Below are 17,563 nucleotides of genomic sequence, written 5' to 3' on the forward strand. Positions count from 1 at the left end.
TGTATCTGCAACTAATTTGTCATTCAAAAAGCTTTCTTGATTGGACTCAATATCATTTATCAGTTTTTCAGACCCAAGTAGGAAATTAACACACACATATAACCAATATAGATATAATATGAAACTTGTATGCCATGATCAATAAAAATGCTGCCATAGCATCCTGTTTGGCTACTCACATTGTTACTCTTCACTTCTTGATCCATGACACTGCAGAAGCATTTTTCTTCTGCAGTCATGCGAGTAGTATTTTTGACGAAATTTCAACAACAATAGCAAATTGTACCCTTTTCAACTATATATATATATATATAAAGCTAGCTAATATGGAATCAAAAAAAAAATTTCCATAGTTTGTTAGTACCATACAGATGAAAGTTTTGAAGTTCATATATATTACATAAGCTAGAAATCAATAGTAAAGAAACAAATTAGATATCTAGCAGCAAACTGGACACTTAACAAGTCCATTTTCATTACACTCAGGGCATCTAATTGACAATTCATTGAGCTGCTCATCCGGGATGATCCTGCAACTGCCACTGCAGTTGGAGCACAAAACAAATCGAAACCCGGCACACCCATTGCAGGGAGAATTGGATGGATTTAGTGGTATCCCTTGCAACAGCTTCTTGAGCTTCCCTTGTTCGTGCAATCCGACCACCTCATCAGCCCCTCCAATGTGTCTTCCTTTGATGAAAAGCCTTGGTGGGACTACTCTGCCACCCAGGATCCTCCACAGCTCTTCCCTGAATTCCAGATGCATCGAAACATCCCTCTCGTAGAACATGATTCGAAAACTTTCCAACAGAAACCGGATAGTGCTGCAGTCCTCGAATGTCTTCCTGATGCCTCTCAAACTTGTTGTGTACAGAATGACTGACTCGCTTCCTCCTGGTGGACACTTCTCTTCAAAACCTGACAGTGTTGCAAATTCTTCACTCTTCAACTTATTCACTTCATTGCACCAACTATCTTCCATGAGTACTATAGGCTCAAAGGCTTGTGATTCTTTCAGTAATTGTACCTCTACAGACACCAATGCAGTCCCAAATTCTGCTTTGTGCTGGGCAGGCACTACGTCTTTGGACTTTATGGGGGGTCTAAGGCTTTCTCCGTCAACGCCTGATTCGATTTCTGCATCTTTGACATCATTTAAGGCCTTGGATCCACAGATATTGCTAGAATTGAGGTCTGGATGGTTGTTCTTGTGTTCTTGTTCTTTGTAGAGTACTGGTGGTGTTTGGAAGTTTGGATTGGAAGGATTTACATGAAAAACTAGGCCTTGTTTGAGAGTGGTGATTGTGGAAACGGATTTCAGTTTCCTTAGGAATCTCCCCTTCATTCCTTTCATATTTTCTTGTTTTGCTTCTGCTACCGAAATTGGCGTACATGTGGTGATTATCCACTTGGGACTAAGGATGAGATTGGCCAGTGAAGATATTAGAGAGCCATTGTTGATGGAGACTTTTCTTTCTTTCTTTCTTTTGGTTTCCAAAGGCTGGAAAGTGGAAACGGGAAAGCCATTGTTGGTTGCTTTTTGAAATTCTTGAATGATTGCTGGATAAAGTAACGGTTAGGCTGTCAAATTTGCATCTCCTACCCATCATTGTCTACTAGCCCCTTCAGCACCCACAACAAAGCATATAACTAAATGAAGGGTAAATTGGTCATTTCAACGAAAATCGTCCGGATAACACTAGCAATGAAAGCGCAACTATACTAGAGGCGAACCCAAGGGAGACAAGGTGTGCCAACGGTCATAATTCAATCACAAGTGTTCATAAGTGGCTTTCTTCTTTTCTCTTTTCATCAATTAGAGAGCTTTCTGGATATAAAGCGACAACTTACATTGACTTTAACATTTTGTCCCGCCATCACACTACCCCTCATTGACCAAGAGTAACACAAGAAGCAAGATACGAGTTTTGACACAAGATCTTCTAATCCACCTACTAGGTACAATAAAATTTTTGAAAAAAACTACTAGGTACAATGCATATTGTTCTACTTTTATTTTATTCTTCTTATTTTATTTAGTATTTTCCTTGTGTTTTAAACCACCGCCTAGTAAGTAATCACAATTTCTTAACCAGTTTCTACTCCTCCTAATAGTTTAGCACATTCTTTGTTGTTACTATGCGGTCATAAAACACAAGGAGATTTTACTCATTGGTGTTAAGGGGTCTCTGCACTTTTATTGCTCTCTCGTTTCTCAATTCAGACTTACTCTTTTCAACTTTTATTGCTCTCTTGTTTCTCAATTTAAACTTACTCGATCTGTTCAATTGCAACCTATATAATGCGCATTCTTTACTTTCAATTGCTGTTTTTGTTTCTGTATTCCTGATTTATCCACCAGGGCAGTCTGGTTGGTCAATAAATTTAAAATATCCAAGTAGAAATACAACCTTACAATTGTGACTGTATCTACTATGGTAGCGGCAGGAGTTTTTATTGTAGCTCGGCTTCTTCCTCTAATCAAACGGGAGCTACGAGCAAATAGAACACCTTTCAGGAGTATCAATACCGTCACATTAATCGTAAGTGCATTAATGAACTTGGAAACCCCCTATTTTCCAATAGAAATGTTGGCCTACTTCCACACCGGATATATCATATAAGCCTTTTAGTGCGTTGATAGAACATGATAGAACATTCATATTACCCTTGACAGAAATCGAACTTTAAACGAAATTATTTTGATTCAACCATCTTTTTCTCAACTTGTTTACTTGAATCATATATTTTGAATATCTTCGAAAAACAAGACAATCACACAACAGCACAAAATGTAAATCCTGAGCCTAGCATTCATCACAATAATTGTACTGAATGAGTGCTTCGCAATCCGACCCAAAAGTCTAAGTTATTAGGTGAGACTAACACCCTACTCATATATACCCAATCACATTGGATATCCGGATCTAATGTGGGACAAACTCTCCCCCCCCCCCCCCTCCGGGCGCGCGTGCGCCCGCGCGTTACATTCTCCCCCACCTAAACTCGCAACGCCTTCATTGCGATCGGGCCACCCGAGTTGTAGACCTGAACGCCCTCCAGACCGGACGCTTGGTGTGACACCGAATCAAGAATTGGGTCTGACTCTGATACCAATTGTAACGGGTGAGTGTTTCGCGATCCGACCCAAAAGCTTAAGCAATTAGGTGGGGCTAACACCCAACCCATATATACCCAATCACTCTCCCATCTGGATCCAATGTGAGACAAATTCCCCTTGTTACAATAATCCACTTCAACATTAATGATAAACAACGACACCTAGTTCCAAAATCCCACTATAATCAGTTCTTCAAATAAACTTTAAATTTAATATTCCAGAAGTAACTGGATTAATCCACACAATTAATCACACATTCACACTAGTAGCAAAGCTAAAGTAGATACAACTTATAGAATGGCATAAAGGTAATAGATATTTCATATACATAATTTATTTGGTGTGACCGATTCACACTTCAAAGCATTTAACTATTCAGCCGCTACTTCAGATTCTCCAAACCCAATGCTGAAATCGAAGCCAATGCATGTCAACTGCTGATTATGTGCATCTTGCAACCTCATCTTAAGAGAGTATGAACCCTGTGTGTCAAAAATCGTCAGCTCCATAGAAAAAGACATACAAATACACCCGAGTCAATACCGACTCCTCAGAATTTGTTAACTTCAACTTAACAACTACTTATGAATCTTTTTTCGGATGGTACAAGATATTGTTCCTTATCCTCTGTATTCTCAGGCAACCAAAAATGGAGGATAAGGGAAGATGGAAACAAAGAGGTAGAAGAAAGGTTAAAGAATTTAGATTATCAGTTAGAGTAACATATGTTTAAAAAGGGAAAAAGAAAAATGTCACAATAACAGTAAGATTAATTTATTCACTCCCTGTATCTGTAGTACATTATAAAAATAGCCTCTACAACAATATCAAGAGGCCAGATTAAAGTTTATCCCATTTCCTTCCAATGTAAACCAATGTAATATTCTGAAAAGGCACCTTTTCAATGTAGGCTAGGCTGCTTACCCAAAAAAAAATGCTATGGACTTCACAGGATATTGTATAGATTACTCAAGTCTGAAATTAAAAGTGAGATAAGGGTTTTTTTTTTTTTTTTTTAATTGCAGGAATGATATTTTTAGGTCAATAAAAGATCATATAAAAACTTCAAGATGCACAAGTTTTAATGTAGCATGATAGAGTGTCAAGACATAATTTGGTGGGTCTTACAAGGAAAACAAGTACCTGTAAAATTTTATAAACCTTATTCAAGATATGTATACTGTGACTAGAGTTGACAGTACATGCAGGGAAACTAATGACTTCCCTATAAAGGTAGGGAATACACCAAGGATCGGGGTGTTGAGTCCATACCAATTTGCGATAATATTAGATGAAATAACGATAAGATATTCAGGAAAACATCCATGGTGCATGTTATTTGCGGATAGAATTAATAAATACCTCTAAGGAAGCCTTAGCAAGAAAATTAGAAATATGGAGAAATGCCTTAGAATCAAGGGACCTAAGAATTAGTAAAATTAAAATGGAATATATGACATGTAAATTTGACAAAGTAGAAAACGATGACAATATAAATATTCCACTTCAAGACCAAAGAGTTACTCAAAAGAACTCTTTCCATTACCTAGTATCTATATTACAAAAAGATGGGGAGATAGATGGTGATGTAGTATGTAGGATTGAAGACGGGAGGACAAAAATATAGGCAAACCAGTGGTATCCTTTGTGACAAACGAATATTAAATAAATTCAAAGGAAAATTCTTTAGAATGGTTATTAGGCTGGCAATATTGTATGGAGTGGAGTGTTGGGCGTTGAAAAAGGCACAAATACAACGCATTCATGTAGCGGAAATGAAGATGCTATGTTGGATGATAGGAATCACTAGAAGAGATGAGATAAATAATGAACGTGTAAGGGGAACTTTAGGAATAGCGCCTATAAATGATATAATTAGGGAAAGTAGGTAGGGTCATATTCAACATAGACCCGATGATGCACCTATTAAGGTGCCGACCAAAGCTTCCGTGATAAAGTAATAAAAAATTACTTTAAAAACTTAAATTTAAGAGAAGACATGGTGTATAATTGGAAAGAATGAAGACGGGAATTCATGTGGCTGACCCCATTCTGTGGGATATATGGACCAAATTACTTCTTTTGCTAGTTGCCAAAGTTATTGATGTCATATAATCTCGCCCTTTGCTCCATAACATTTATGTATCATTAAGATAGGATTCATTACTTTAATGCTTCTTCACCAGAAAAGGGGAAAAAATAACGGAAGAAATAAGAGTTTGGAGAGGTGGCCAAATTTACTGTTATAAAAGGGAAGTGTACAAAATCATGCAATTTGATTCAGAAATTCCTTTATAATGAGAAGCAAATTGTGGAAACATTGATTTCAGCTACACTAACGGTAAAATGAGTATTAACAATACGGATGGGCCATGTACTGAGGTCTCTAAGAAGTGGAATCCAAGCTTTAATAACACATTAAGATGAATCAATAAGCATAAATAAGAGGGACGAGCATTTCTGCTCGTAACACTTTTTTTTTTGTTTTTTTCCAAGCTTTGTTATGTTGTAGATGAATTTTGATCAAACTGGGACATTCTATATGATTTAAAATCTATCTGCATTAGTCAACAATTCAGAGGCTTAAATAATTACGTCAAATGATTCTATGAGAGTTAACTCTTGCTTAGGGCCTAAGGCACACACATCACACCCTTGAGCGACTCTTATTACTTTACACATCAGCTATGATCAATTGGACCATAAGTTTTAGGTGATCTCTTGGTGTCTCCAGCTTTCACGCAAGTTTAGTTTCCGTAAGCAAGCATCTAATTCCTTTATCAACTCACAATAATCACAATTAAAAGTAAAAAATTAAACTATACATATTAGAATTCATCAAAGGGGAAAAACAAAAAGAACAAAAAAGACTATTACTATAACATCACACAAGGTATAACATGGAAAAAGATATATAATAAGTAAATAAAAGCTTTCTGATCATTTTTAATACAAAAATAATAATTATTATTCCATTAGTTTTAATTTTACGTTATAATGTTGCTTGTGATAGATTAAGAATGAAGTGACCCGATGCTGCAACAGCGTTGCCATTAACTGTTGATAATTGAAGATTCTTGTTTGAGACTTTAGAGTAAATGGAAAAATGTCTTCCATTCTTTTGGCAGTATTCTCTGGCACTGCTCCAACTGTTTCCTTATTTAATGCTTATGTTCGATTAATTTAAATTAATGCTTTGATTATTTATTTTTTCATTCAATTTGTGCCTGAAAAAGAAGTCTTATCAGAAATTGGAATTTTAATTGAGAAATTTCTCCATTATTTTCATCATATGAAGCAAATGACTTAGGAATGCATGCTTACAATGAGATATGATATTTTTGCTGCATGCATTATGGAAATTATGTTGTGTGGCATATTTGCCACTACCATCTAGGTTTGCAACAGAACAACTACCTAACATTAGTTGATTTTTATCTTTTGGTATGTAAGAGACACCCATACCGACTAGGTGTTGCCCTAATGAGGACTTGAAGATACCACCTGAGCTAAAGACTCAGGAGGCAACCAAAGTTGATATTTGACAGTTACAGAATCATTTACTTAACTGATCACAATGGCAAGTTGGGTCATAAAAGCGTTAGTGCATTATCTTCCATCTTTTTTCAATAAAACAGAAAACTAAAAATTTAAATATTTTACGTATTGATGCAATTCTATAGTATCATTGGCTTTTAATGCAAGGTATTATTAAGTCATATGAATGACACTGTCAAATAGATATATAAAAGGCCAAAATGCAGAAACATCCAACAGCTACAATAGGGAGATTACTAAAGCTACAGCAATGGCTGGTACAACCCCTAGGAAGGTGGTGCTCTAAGAAACTAAAATAAAATGGTTTTGTAAGGTTTTTCAAATGAGACTCTGCTTTTGTCTTCAAATTGGTAGCAAGGCAAAAGTGGAAACCATCAATTAGACTTGGGTTTGCTTGAAAATATAATAAAATATAGTTTGATACATAGCCAGTCATTGTTTCCCCGCATTTCCTTTTCCCTTTTTCTTTTAACATAAAAAAAACAACCATGTTGTAGTATGAAACAGAAATATGACTTACTGGCGGAGTAAATCCAGGTAATAGCTGGGAGTGAGAGATCACAAAGTCACCAGCAGAAACTGGGCAGGATGTCTCCGTACAGAGTTCATGGGTCTCGGAGTGGATGTGCAATCCAAAGTATGAAACATCAATCACCAATTTTCCTCCAGAGATTGCTCCACCTGTACAGAAATACAAGGTACCTTTCATGAATCAAAAGAAAAGCCCACAGCAACTTTGTTCAAAACACTTGGGCATCCAAGTACATTTACTCAATCATGAGTAATAAAAGCAATGTTTGTTCACAAAAAAAAAAAAAAAAAAAAAAAAAAAACAACAACAACCAGGAGTAGATACAAAATCTTTTGAAGGGAACAAAAAGTGAATTTATCTTATAATGACACTGAAAATAAAATATGCAAGCATGGATGATTTTTATTTTTTTGATAAGTACAAGCATGGATGATAATAAAGAAAAGTTGCATTACTATACTTTTCAATGCGAGTTTTGTTTTTAATTTGTTATCTTGGGCTTAATTACACAGAAACATAGAACTTAATATATCCTCTATATAAGTTATAGACTTTTCCTTTACTCTTCTTTTGAACAAATCAATCTTGCTAGATGTTAATTTATTGCTTATGTTACTTCTTATTTTTGACTAGTATGACTTCCACAGCCACATCCAAACTAGGACTTGAACCCCACACTTTCTCTTCTGAAAGTGTTAGGAGTTACCACTCAAACTAACAGCTGGTGGTTGTTTATGTTACTTCTTATTAGGAAGAAAACTCAAAACTAACTGGAAAGAAAAGGAAAAATATTTGTTCAGTGGCTAAATTTAGTGTCCCAGAACGATAGTTGACCATTTTCTGGACATCCTTCCCAAATAAAAATTGCTATAGTATGAGCATTTCTTGGTAAACATAGTTTGGAAAGAGTAGAAAAGATAACATTTAAAGATAAGGAGTTACCAATTTATATGCTAAAGAAAGTGGCATTTTGTTCTTTATTTTTGGTTTTCTGAGAGGATCTAATTCTTTCAGATTCTTTTCTAGGTTTTTAGGTGAGCTAAGTTTGAGTACGGTCATGACAGAAAAAAGAAAAAAATAATATGTTTTAGGCCTTTTAGTTTTTAGCAGCAGGTAGGTTATTTTGTTTTTCACTCTTGTATACATTGCACACATGGGCTTCCCACACTCCGGCCACTTCACTGTTACCTTTACTTATCAAAATAATAGCTGACTATAACAGCATTAATAATAGCAACAAAATTCCTTCTCAAAAACAGAACAATGAAAAATGAAATTATCGCAGGTCATTTAGACTGATTACTGGATCAATATAAAATCAAAATTATGATTGAAGTGGGTGAAATAAACTTTGTGGAAAGTACAACAAACAAAATGGAATACGGTATCTGAAATTAATACTACCTGTGGATGCAGAAATGCTGAAGGTGGCTGGCTTGCCTCTGGCCACGGGGTAAGGAGATATCTCAACTCCACTAACCTTAACAGGATAGTCAGCATGCTTATCTGCATTTATTTTGAAAATTCTATAATATATCAGAAATACATTCAATCTACAGCAGCAGCAATTAAAAGTTACCATAGGAACACATTGTGATTGAGATTAAGTTTTTACAACCAAAAATATTTCACAAAGAAAATTTTTTTTCTCTCCATTTCAATGCTGTAGTGCTATAGAGCTTGAAAGGAGATAAAGAAATCATACGCGTGTGTAAATAATAATAAAAACAATAGTTCCTTTTGGTTGCTAAAAATTATTAATCAATATAGCATAGTTTAACTTTATAATTTTGTTTTGTTAACTCCCAATAATGAACAAAAAAATAAAATCTAGAATAGATTTCAGTTCTCCTTTCCCACAATTTCTCAGTGACCAACCTGAGCAGTACGCGGAACCTAAGATTTTCCTATAAAATTTATGAAAAAACAATTCTCATAACCAAAACCATATAGTAGCTTCAAACAAGGCGTGGAATAAAATTCTCACAATAGAGTAGTGACGAATAGCTTCTGTACTGTATTTAAAGAAACAATAGGCACGACTGGATTATTCCAAAACCTAATATTATGATAACTGCAGATTCAAAACCCTAATCAACCAAATAAACGTGTTGCAGATGACAAAAAGATCAAACCTACTTAAAAGTTGCTCTCAATAACTGAGGATGATTAATCTGAATCACGAGAATTGACAAAGAAACGTTGAACAATAGATCAAGAAAATTAACTCACCGCAGTATTCGACCTTGGTGGTGGTGGCTTGAGTCAAAGGCACAAGCAGACACAGCGATAAAAGGAGGGGAAAGATGAGCTTGATTTGAAGCACCGCCATCTGATCTCCAATCTGTCACGTAGATAAACAAATATTGGTGTATATATATGTATGTATAATTGTGTGTATAAATATATATATATCAATTTAGGGCTTTGATTCGCAAGAGATGGATATATTTGTTCTAGAGAGAGAATGGGGATGTTCTTCGCTTACCTCTGACTCTCCTTTTATTGGAAGGAAGAGTGTAGGACCGGTAGTTTGGCGGGGAGCGACGGAGCGTTGGCTGTAGCTCGGGGGTCAATGGTAGGCTCGTCTAAATTCGTTTATTAGTAACTTATAAATTTTTTATCTAGCCCAACAAATTTTATTCATTGTTACACGAGTCCATTTATAAAATAAATCTTCACTGATGAGATCTAAATATATATATCTTTATAAAATATATTCCTATTAAGTCCAACACAAAATGACCCATATTTATTTTATTTTAAAGATCCAACAACAGACCCATTTATTTTGGTAAGTTTGCTAACACAAACCAAACCCTCTTGGATCATTGTCTACAATGATGCATATCCTTGACCTTCTTCTCCTCACTCTTTGCAGCGATCGGCCACGACCACTCAACCAGCCTCTCCTTTCACCGGCCTTTCAATATTTTCAGAGATCGGTGACGTTCAACCTCTCCCTTCACCGCCTCTTCAATATTTCTAGAGATCCACGACGACCAACCTCTCCCTTCACCGGCCCTTCTAGTTTTCATATTCTTTAAAGACAACAATGGACGAATAATGAAATTATTATTATTATTTTTTTTCCCGAAAATTAAAGCAATTTTCATTAATAAAGATAATAATTACAAAAAGGCCTTAAGCCCAAAAGAAGGAGCAAGACAAAGCTTGAAACTAGGTAGAAAGAACCAGCCCAACAAGGAAAAAAATATTCCAAACAAAAAGTAACTACCAGAGACAGCATTAACTAACAGAGTCAAAAATTCATTCCGGTGACAGAGGAGTAGCGGCTGAGCCAAGAGGATTAATCGGGCAGCTGAGCCGATGTGAATTAGTCCGGCGGCTGAAGAGGGGGTCGGAAGCAAGACGGAGAGATGTTCCAGTCCGCGAGAATAGATCTAGATGAAGGACAATCACGAAGGCAACCCAATTTCAGAATTGCAGAGATGGTGGAACAGATTTTAGCACACACAGCTGAAAAGGGAGGCCCTTTTCCCTCTGAAAATTCTGGAGTTCCTCTCTTCCCAGGTATAATACACAAAAGTTGATAACCCCAATTTTCTATGGAGATTAACTGAGTTCTTTATCTTCCATTGATTGCTTGCCCACTGAACAAGAGAATCCCAGGTCCTGATGGTTGTGTGAATGTTCATTTTGTATTTGATAAAACGCCACAGAAGGGAAACAAATGAGCAATTTATAAAAATGTGGTCATAAGTTTCAGTTGACATGTTGCAAAGGGAGCAAATATTGATGTGCTTAGACATTGACTTAGAATCAAGAGTTGGCAACTTCGATTGGACTGCCAACCAAAGAATGAACTTCATTCTTGGAATGGATGGAGAATGTCAAACAAGGTTGTGCCATGGTGCAATATGAAGGTCCCCCACCAAATGTGATACAGTGTGACTGAATGAGTACAGTTTATTTGGAGAAGCTGTCCACTGCCTAGTGTCCCTTGTAGAAGTAACTGGGTCTAGAAGGCTAAGCAATTCTGGGATGGCATTAGTGAGGGAAGAGGGAAAGCACCAATTGTTGTTAACAATGAAGTTGTCAAGAGTTATGTTCTCATGAAATCCTCTCTCAGTCAGAACTGACATTGGAAACCAGCATAGAGGCCCCCCTGGAGCCCAGTTATCCCACCATAGAGTTGTATCTTCCCCATTCCCAATAGTATGCTTGATTAGAGATCTGGCAGAGTGTCTTCGTTGGAGCATTTTCCTCCAGCTCCAAGAGCATGGTTGTGGGTATTTTAAAGTCTACAGATTTCTAGATTTGAGAAGGTGTGAGTGGCACCATTTTACCCACAACCTATCAGAATTATCTATTTGGAGATCCCAAATGAATCTCATTATACCAGCCCTATTAGCAATCTCCAAATTAGGAAGCCCCAGACCACCTGCAAGTTTGGGGGCACATACCTTGCCCCAAGTAACCTTAGATCCCGAAGCTTTCAATTCCGGACCTGACCAAAGAAACCTTCTGAAAATCTTATTTAATTCATCAATTACCCCCTTTGGTAGGATGAAGATGTTGCACCAATAGTTTTGAGTGGAGACAAGCACTGATTTGATTAATTGAAGTCTTCCTGCGTAAGAGAGATACCTTAATGTCTAGTTAGTAACTCTGTGGGTAATTTTGCTTACCAGTAAGCTACAATGCTCAGCTTTAAGGCTGGTTGAGATGAGAGGCACTCCTAGGTATCTCACTGGTAGTATAGCTGCTTGAATGCCAAGTAGAGAAGTGATCTTATTCTGAGTGTGATCATTGATGCCTGAGAAAAACACTGAACTCTTAGATAAGTTTATGTCAAGGCCAGACATTGAGCTGAAGAGATCTACAGCAGATTTTAAAACTGAAACTGAGCAGATATCCCCATGGCAAAACAGTAGTAAGTCATCAGCATAGGATAGGTGAGTAATTTTTTGCTCCCTGCACCTCCAATGGTACTTGAAAGATGAAACTCTGCCCACATAGTTAGTAACAATAGAAAAAAAACATCCATAACTATGACAAAAAGGAATGAAGAGATGGGATCTCCTTGGCTGAGACCCCTTTTCCCTTTGAAATAGCCTTGAAACTCACCATTTAAGGCAATGGTGAATGAAGGGGATGAGATACAAGCTTTAATCAGAGCAATAAACTTAGGGGGAAATTTATGCAATGATAAACAGCTGGTAATAAAGTCCCATTTAACTGAGTCAAATGCCTTCTTGAGGTCCACCTTGATTGCACATCTTGCAGGAGTCCCATGTTTGTGGTATCCTCTGAGCGGCTCATGTGCTAAGAGAATAGGATCTGTGATCTTCCTACTATAGACAAAAGCAGATTGGGCTTGATCAATAAGAAGTGGCAGTGTGGACTGGAGCCTGGTAGCAAGAAGTTTTGAAATACACTTGTAAATGGTGTTGACACAAGAGATAGGCCTGTAGTCATGGGTGAAGCTGGATTTTGACATTTTGGGACCAAGGCAATATATGTGTTGTTGACTTCAGCAAGGAGTTTCCCATTTCTAAAGAACTCTGAAATTGCTTTGATAACAGACCTCCCCACAATATTCAGGGAACTTTGAAAAAATAGAGCATTATAACCATCAGGACCAGGGGCTCTATCCTTGTTTAGCTTTAACATATAGCTTTGGATCTCCATATTGGTTGGCAGGTCTTCCAAGTAGGGGTGGAGGTTTGTGGGAACAACTTTGGTGATGAATGGGGCAAGGTCAGTGATTTGGTGTGTTGAAGGGGGAGATTGACCTAGCAAGGATTGGAAGTGGTTAACCACCTGAACTTTAATGTCCTCCATATCATGAATGACTTGTCCATCATTAAGAGTTAGGGACACAATCTTCTTCCTGTTATTCCTTGAACTAAGTGATCTGTGGAAGTAATTTGAATTGCTGTCCCCCAACTTAAGCCAAGCCATTCTAGACTTCTGCCTCAAAATATTTTCTTGGATGTTCCCTAGTCTCAAAAATTCTGTGGTGAGGGCACTTTCCAATTCTCTAAGAGTAGGGTCACTGGGAGAGAGGTCAAGATCCATTTGGCAAGACTGCAGTTCACTTTGGATGGCATGGATTTTTGAGTCCAAATCTGAAAAATCTTTTGCACAATTATTTCTTAGGACTGTTTTAAGTTGTTTGAGCTTTTGAACAACTTGAAACATTGCTGTTCCTTTTATGTATGAACCCCAAACCCCTTAAACTGAAGATGTAAAAAGCTTGTGAGAAGTCCAAGTGTTGAAGAACCTGAATGGGGTATGCCTTTGTGGTTTGTTGATGTCAATTGTAACCAAAATAGGACTGTGGTCAGATATACCTGGGGGGAGGATATTTAATTCTGAGATTGGGAAAGAGGATGTCCATTTTTGGTTGACCAATGCCCTGTCAAGTTTCTTGGCTATACAAGCATCTCCCATACTTTTGTTTGACCAAGAGTAAAGAATCCCACAGAACTTAAGGTCCTCCAAGTTAGCATTTTGGAGGCAGTCCTTGAATTCAGACATAGCAGTGCTCCATTTCATAGATCCACCATGCTTCTTTCCAATGTTGGGAATGACATTGAAATCCCCCATTAACAACCAAGGGGAAAAGGCAAAGATTGTTGAGTAGTGGTTAATCTCATCCTATAGAATCTGTCTTTCAGTGGCACAATTAGAAGCATAGATGAATGAGATAAAAAATGATGAGTTAAAACCAGTCAATGATATTGAGCAGTGAATTGCTTGTCTGCTGCAATGAATTACTGACAGATTAAAAGTATTGGGGTTCCAGATTATCCAGATTCTCCCAAGGTCTGAAAAATGATAATTGTGTATGATAGACCACTGTGGAGCAATGTTTTTGTGGATAACTACAGCATTTGAAGGTGCCACTTTGGTCTCCACTATAGAGACCAGATCCAATTTTTTTATCAGAAATTAGTCTTTTAATTTCTGATTGTTTAGAGGGTTGATTCAACCCTCTAATATTCAATGTAAGTAATGAGATCATAGGAAGGGTGGGGAGAAGTGACCTCCACGATGCCTTGGGTTACTTGAAGAACCCTCATGCATCAAACCTGAAATGTTGAGCTCCTTCATTCTTGCTACTTTCTTGATACTTCTTGCAGTCATTTTCCTTTCCTGCATAAGCTTGTTGCAGCTTCCTGGATCACTTAATGAGGATGAGGCCAAAAAGTGTAAGGTAGAATGTGCTTGCTGGCTTGAACCGGCAATGGGAATTGTTTAAATGGGGTAATGTGACTCTGCACCACATCAGTGGTCTTGGAAGGACTTTTTTCCTCGATAAGAAGCTTGGATTTCCTGTGCTTTTTATTTTGAGGGACTGTATTTAGAATGACAGAGATATTGTGGGGAGAAGGGGTTCGACAATGAGGAGTTGGCATGGATGATATGGAAAGGTTGTGAGGAGAGAATGGGGTTGTTTTGGTGAGGAGAAGTTGAGCTTCCTGCTGTAGAGGGGAGAATGAGGTGGGATGGTGATGCTGTATAAGAGTGTGATTCATTGAATGAATTGCTGACCATTGTGTTATTTGTGCTGTTTGAGGAGGGATTTTGCATTGGTGAGGGTGAATCCAGTTTATTTGGATCAAGATCTTGATGTTGTAGAGTGGAGAATTGGTTAACAATTGATGGCTTGTCAGTTATTGGTGATGATGGTTTAGTGGTGAGTGAAGTGCCTTTGTTCTTCTTTCTTCTAACTGTTATCCATTCTGTGGATGGTTGAATTGCAGGACTGTGATCTTTATGTGGAGAACCTTCAGTTATTGGATGGACTTGAAGACTGGTGGTGCTTGTGTTAGTTGCAGTACCCTTTCCTTAAGCTTTATTGATGAAATTGAGGGGACAATTAGCTTCTGAATGGTTGAGGAGTCTACATTTAGCATAAATTTTTGGTAACCATTGGTATTCGATTATGATGTCCTCAATTGACATGTCTTCCATTTTGAGTTGAACTTCATGCTTCAGAGGTTTGCTGAGGTCAATGTTGATGCAGATCCTTGCATATTTCAACTTGGTTCTTGTTTCTGTTGCTTCATCAGCATATAGCGGCTCTCCTACAACACTTGCAATGTGGCTTAGGCCCTTAGCAGTCCAGTAGTTGTGTGGAACGTTGTAGAACTTGGTCCAAATGGGTAGACATTCCAACTGAGTAGGCTGAGGATTGTTAGAGTGGATCCATTTCCTTAATGAGAAGGGGTGGCTAGCTATTAACCAGGGGCCATGAGATAACACTTTGTCTATATCTGATGTGGAGTTGAACTTGAAGATGTAGGAGTTGTTCTCCCCAAGGAGAGTGTCAGTTAATCCAAATGATTTCCATAGCTTAGCTGCTGCATTTTGTATAACCTTGAAGGGTAATTTTTTGTGAATGGAGAATCCTACCAAGTGATAGGAAGACCAGAAAATCAACCCTTCGTCGGCTACCTCTTTTGGGGGTTCAATGGTATTAGAATTACCAGAGGGAGGAGTAATATAGGCAAATTTCACTTTGTTTGTACCATTTTGAACAACATTGAACCAAGACTTAGGTTGTGGCTGTTGGTTTAGAAGTTAAATTGGTGGTGCGTGGAGATTTAGCAGGTAAAGTTGATAGGTGTGTGCTAGAGTGTGACAGGGCAGGTAAAGTTGATGTGGTGATTGGTGATAAAGCTAGGCGAGTTGGTTTTAAATGAGGTGGTGGTTGGACTGCTATATTGGGCTGAAAAGTAAGGGTTGGTATGGTACTATTTAGAAGGCATGTGAAGTTATATCCCTTTTGGGCAACTTGTTTTGTTGTAGCCTGTAGAGAAGCATTGACCAAACTCGGAGATTTGAAATTCAAATTTGAAATTGAACCTGACCTCAGCAATGGTGGATGTGCCTCTGTTGGAGTGGTAGAGATGGTGGTTGTGGAGATCTGAGGTGGTGGATGGAGTAAAACTTCAGCTGTAAGAGGAATGTTGATGGTGGTGGAGCTTGGTGGTGGAGGGACCACAGTTGCTGTTGCTGTTGGGGAAGCCACAGTAGTACTGATTGTTGAAGTAAGTGGTGGGTTGACCACTTGTGCTGTAATCACCTCAGTGGTGGTGGTAGTAGCTGGTGGTGGCTGAGGGATCATTGCTTTAAGTTTTGAAACTTCATCCCTCAGTTCGTAAATGGTCTTATTTTACTCATAATGCATGTCCATTGATTTACCCAAATTTTCTTCAGACCATTGAAGTTGCTCTTGGAGCCTTTCAATCTGGTGACCAGGTGAGTCGTAGAGCAATGGGTTGAAATTTTTAGGGGGGAAAGTATGTGTTGGAGGTTTAGTGGGTTCAGTGTTATGTAATGATGGTTTTGATGACCTTGGGATGATGCCGGTGTTTTTTGGGATAAAGCTAGTTTGTGGGTTGGAGGGTAGATTGGTTTGTTGATTATTGTGATGTAACTGTATGGAGTTTGGAAATGTAGCTGGGTGTGATAAGGGGGGCTTAGTGTGCTGTGCATGAGAGTGCCTATATAGGGTTGCTTGCTTGGAAGAAGATGACATGGTTTGTTTATTATGCAGGGGGGGATTTGGCCTGATAGGTTTGGAAGATGGTGGAGGATAATGATCTGAATGTTGGCTCTTATGTGAAGGTGGAAATGGGGGTTCATAGACTTCAATCTGCAGGGGTATAGAACATGGAGTGACCGTTGGAATAGCATTGATCTTGGCAGTGGGCTTTGGCTTGTAAATTTTCTTGTAACTCTTTTTGGTTGAAAGCAAGTGAGAGGATGATGCCTTAGTATCATTGAGGTGAAGATTGGTAGGGGTGACTGGTGGTTGAAGATTGATAGGGATGAAGGGTGGTTTAAGGTGGTTAGGTGCTGGATGATTCCGAGAGGGTCGCATTGTATCCGGCGGGGCTGCGAGATACCGTTAATGAAATTAATTAAAAAAAGGGAACGAATGCGCAACTATTGATGATTTCAGACAAATGCGAATATATATATATTCGCTCCGCCCCCAAAAAATGTCTTGTTTAAAAAAACCGTGGACATTTAATTTGGGACGGAGCCATTATATAACTATCATTTATAACTCAATAGATATGTGTACAATACTCCTCCAGAGATCCATTGCTCCACCAGTATGGGAATACAAGAAGTCTAGCAGAAATCAATTTAGGTTAACATAAGCTTCATTATTTTACCCACGAAATATCGGAAAAAAAAAAAAAAAAAATCTTTTTTTAATTATTTGAAATGTTCAATGAATTGGAGTTCCATGAATTGGAAAACAATAATTGAAACAAACTATCAATTTACTCTACATCAGTGTTTTTATTCGGGTTTGAGTTTTAGTATTTTTTTTTATTATATTAATAATAAATAAAGGGAGG

General features: G+C 37.8%; 3 protein-coding genes across 3 annotated transcripts; all 3 read right to left on the minus strand.

The window, feature by feature from the left end:
- Window positions 1–336: 336 nt before the first annotated feature.
- Window positions 337–1,550, minus strand: LOC132293211 (uncharacterized protein At3g28850-like). The gene has a single exon (XM_059790586.1). It carries the CDS (start codon window positions 1,352–1,354, stop codon window positions 440–442), a length of 915 nt encoding a protein of 304 aa, XP_059646569.1. The 5' UTR covers window positions 1,355–1,550; the 3' UTR covers window positions 337–439.
- A 1,759-nt stretch (window positions 1,551–3,309) lies between these two features.
- LOC132293212 (uncharacterized) lies at window positions 3,310–9,842 on the minus strand. Its single transcript, XM_059790587.1, has 5 exons — window positions 9,700–9,842; window positions 9,444–9,555; window positions 8,616–8,717; window positions 7,200–7,360; window positions 3,310–3,603 (listed from the first exon to the last, which is right to left on the minus strand). Exons 2-5 carry the CDS (start codon window positions 9,541–9,543, stop codon window positions 3,493–3,495), a joined length of 474 nt encoding a protein of 157 aa, XP_059646570.1. The 5' UTR covers window positions 9,544–9,555; window positions 9,700–9,842; the 3' UTR covers window positions 3,310–3,492.
- Window positions 9,843–16,362: 6,520 nt separating this feature from the next.
- LOC132289444 (uncharacterized) lies at window positions 16,363–17,073 on the minus strand. The gene has a single exon (XM_059789983.1). It carries the CDS (start codon window positions 17,071–17,073, stop codon window positions 16,363–16,365), a length of 711 nt encoding a protein of 236 aa, XP_059645966.1.
- Window positions 17,074–17,563: the final 490 nt, after the last annotated feature.

Source organism: Cornus florida, unplaced genomic scaffold (assembly GCF_030987335.1).
Source record: "Cornus florida cultivar Cherokee Brave unplaced genomic scaffold, ASM3098733v1 CherokeeBrave_3.0.0_Hap2_Chr02, whole genome shotgun sequence".
In the NCBI taxonomy this organism is placed as follows: Eukaryota; Viridiplantae; Streptophyta; class Magnoliopsida; order Cornales; family Cornaceae; genus Cornus; species Cornus florida.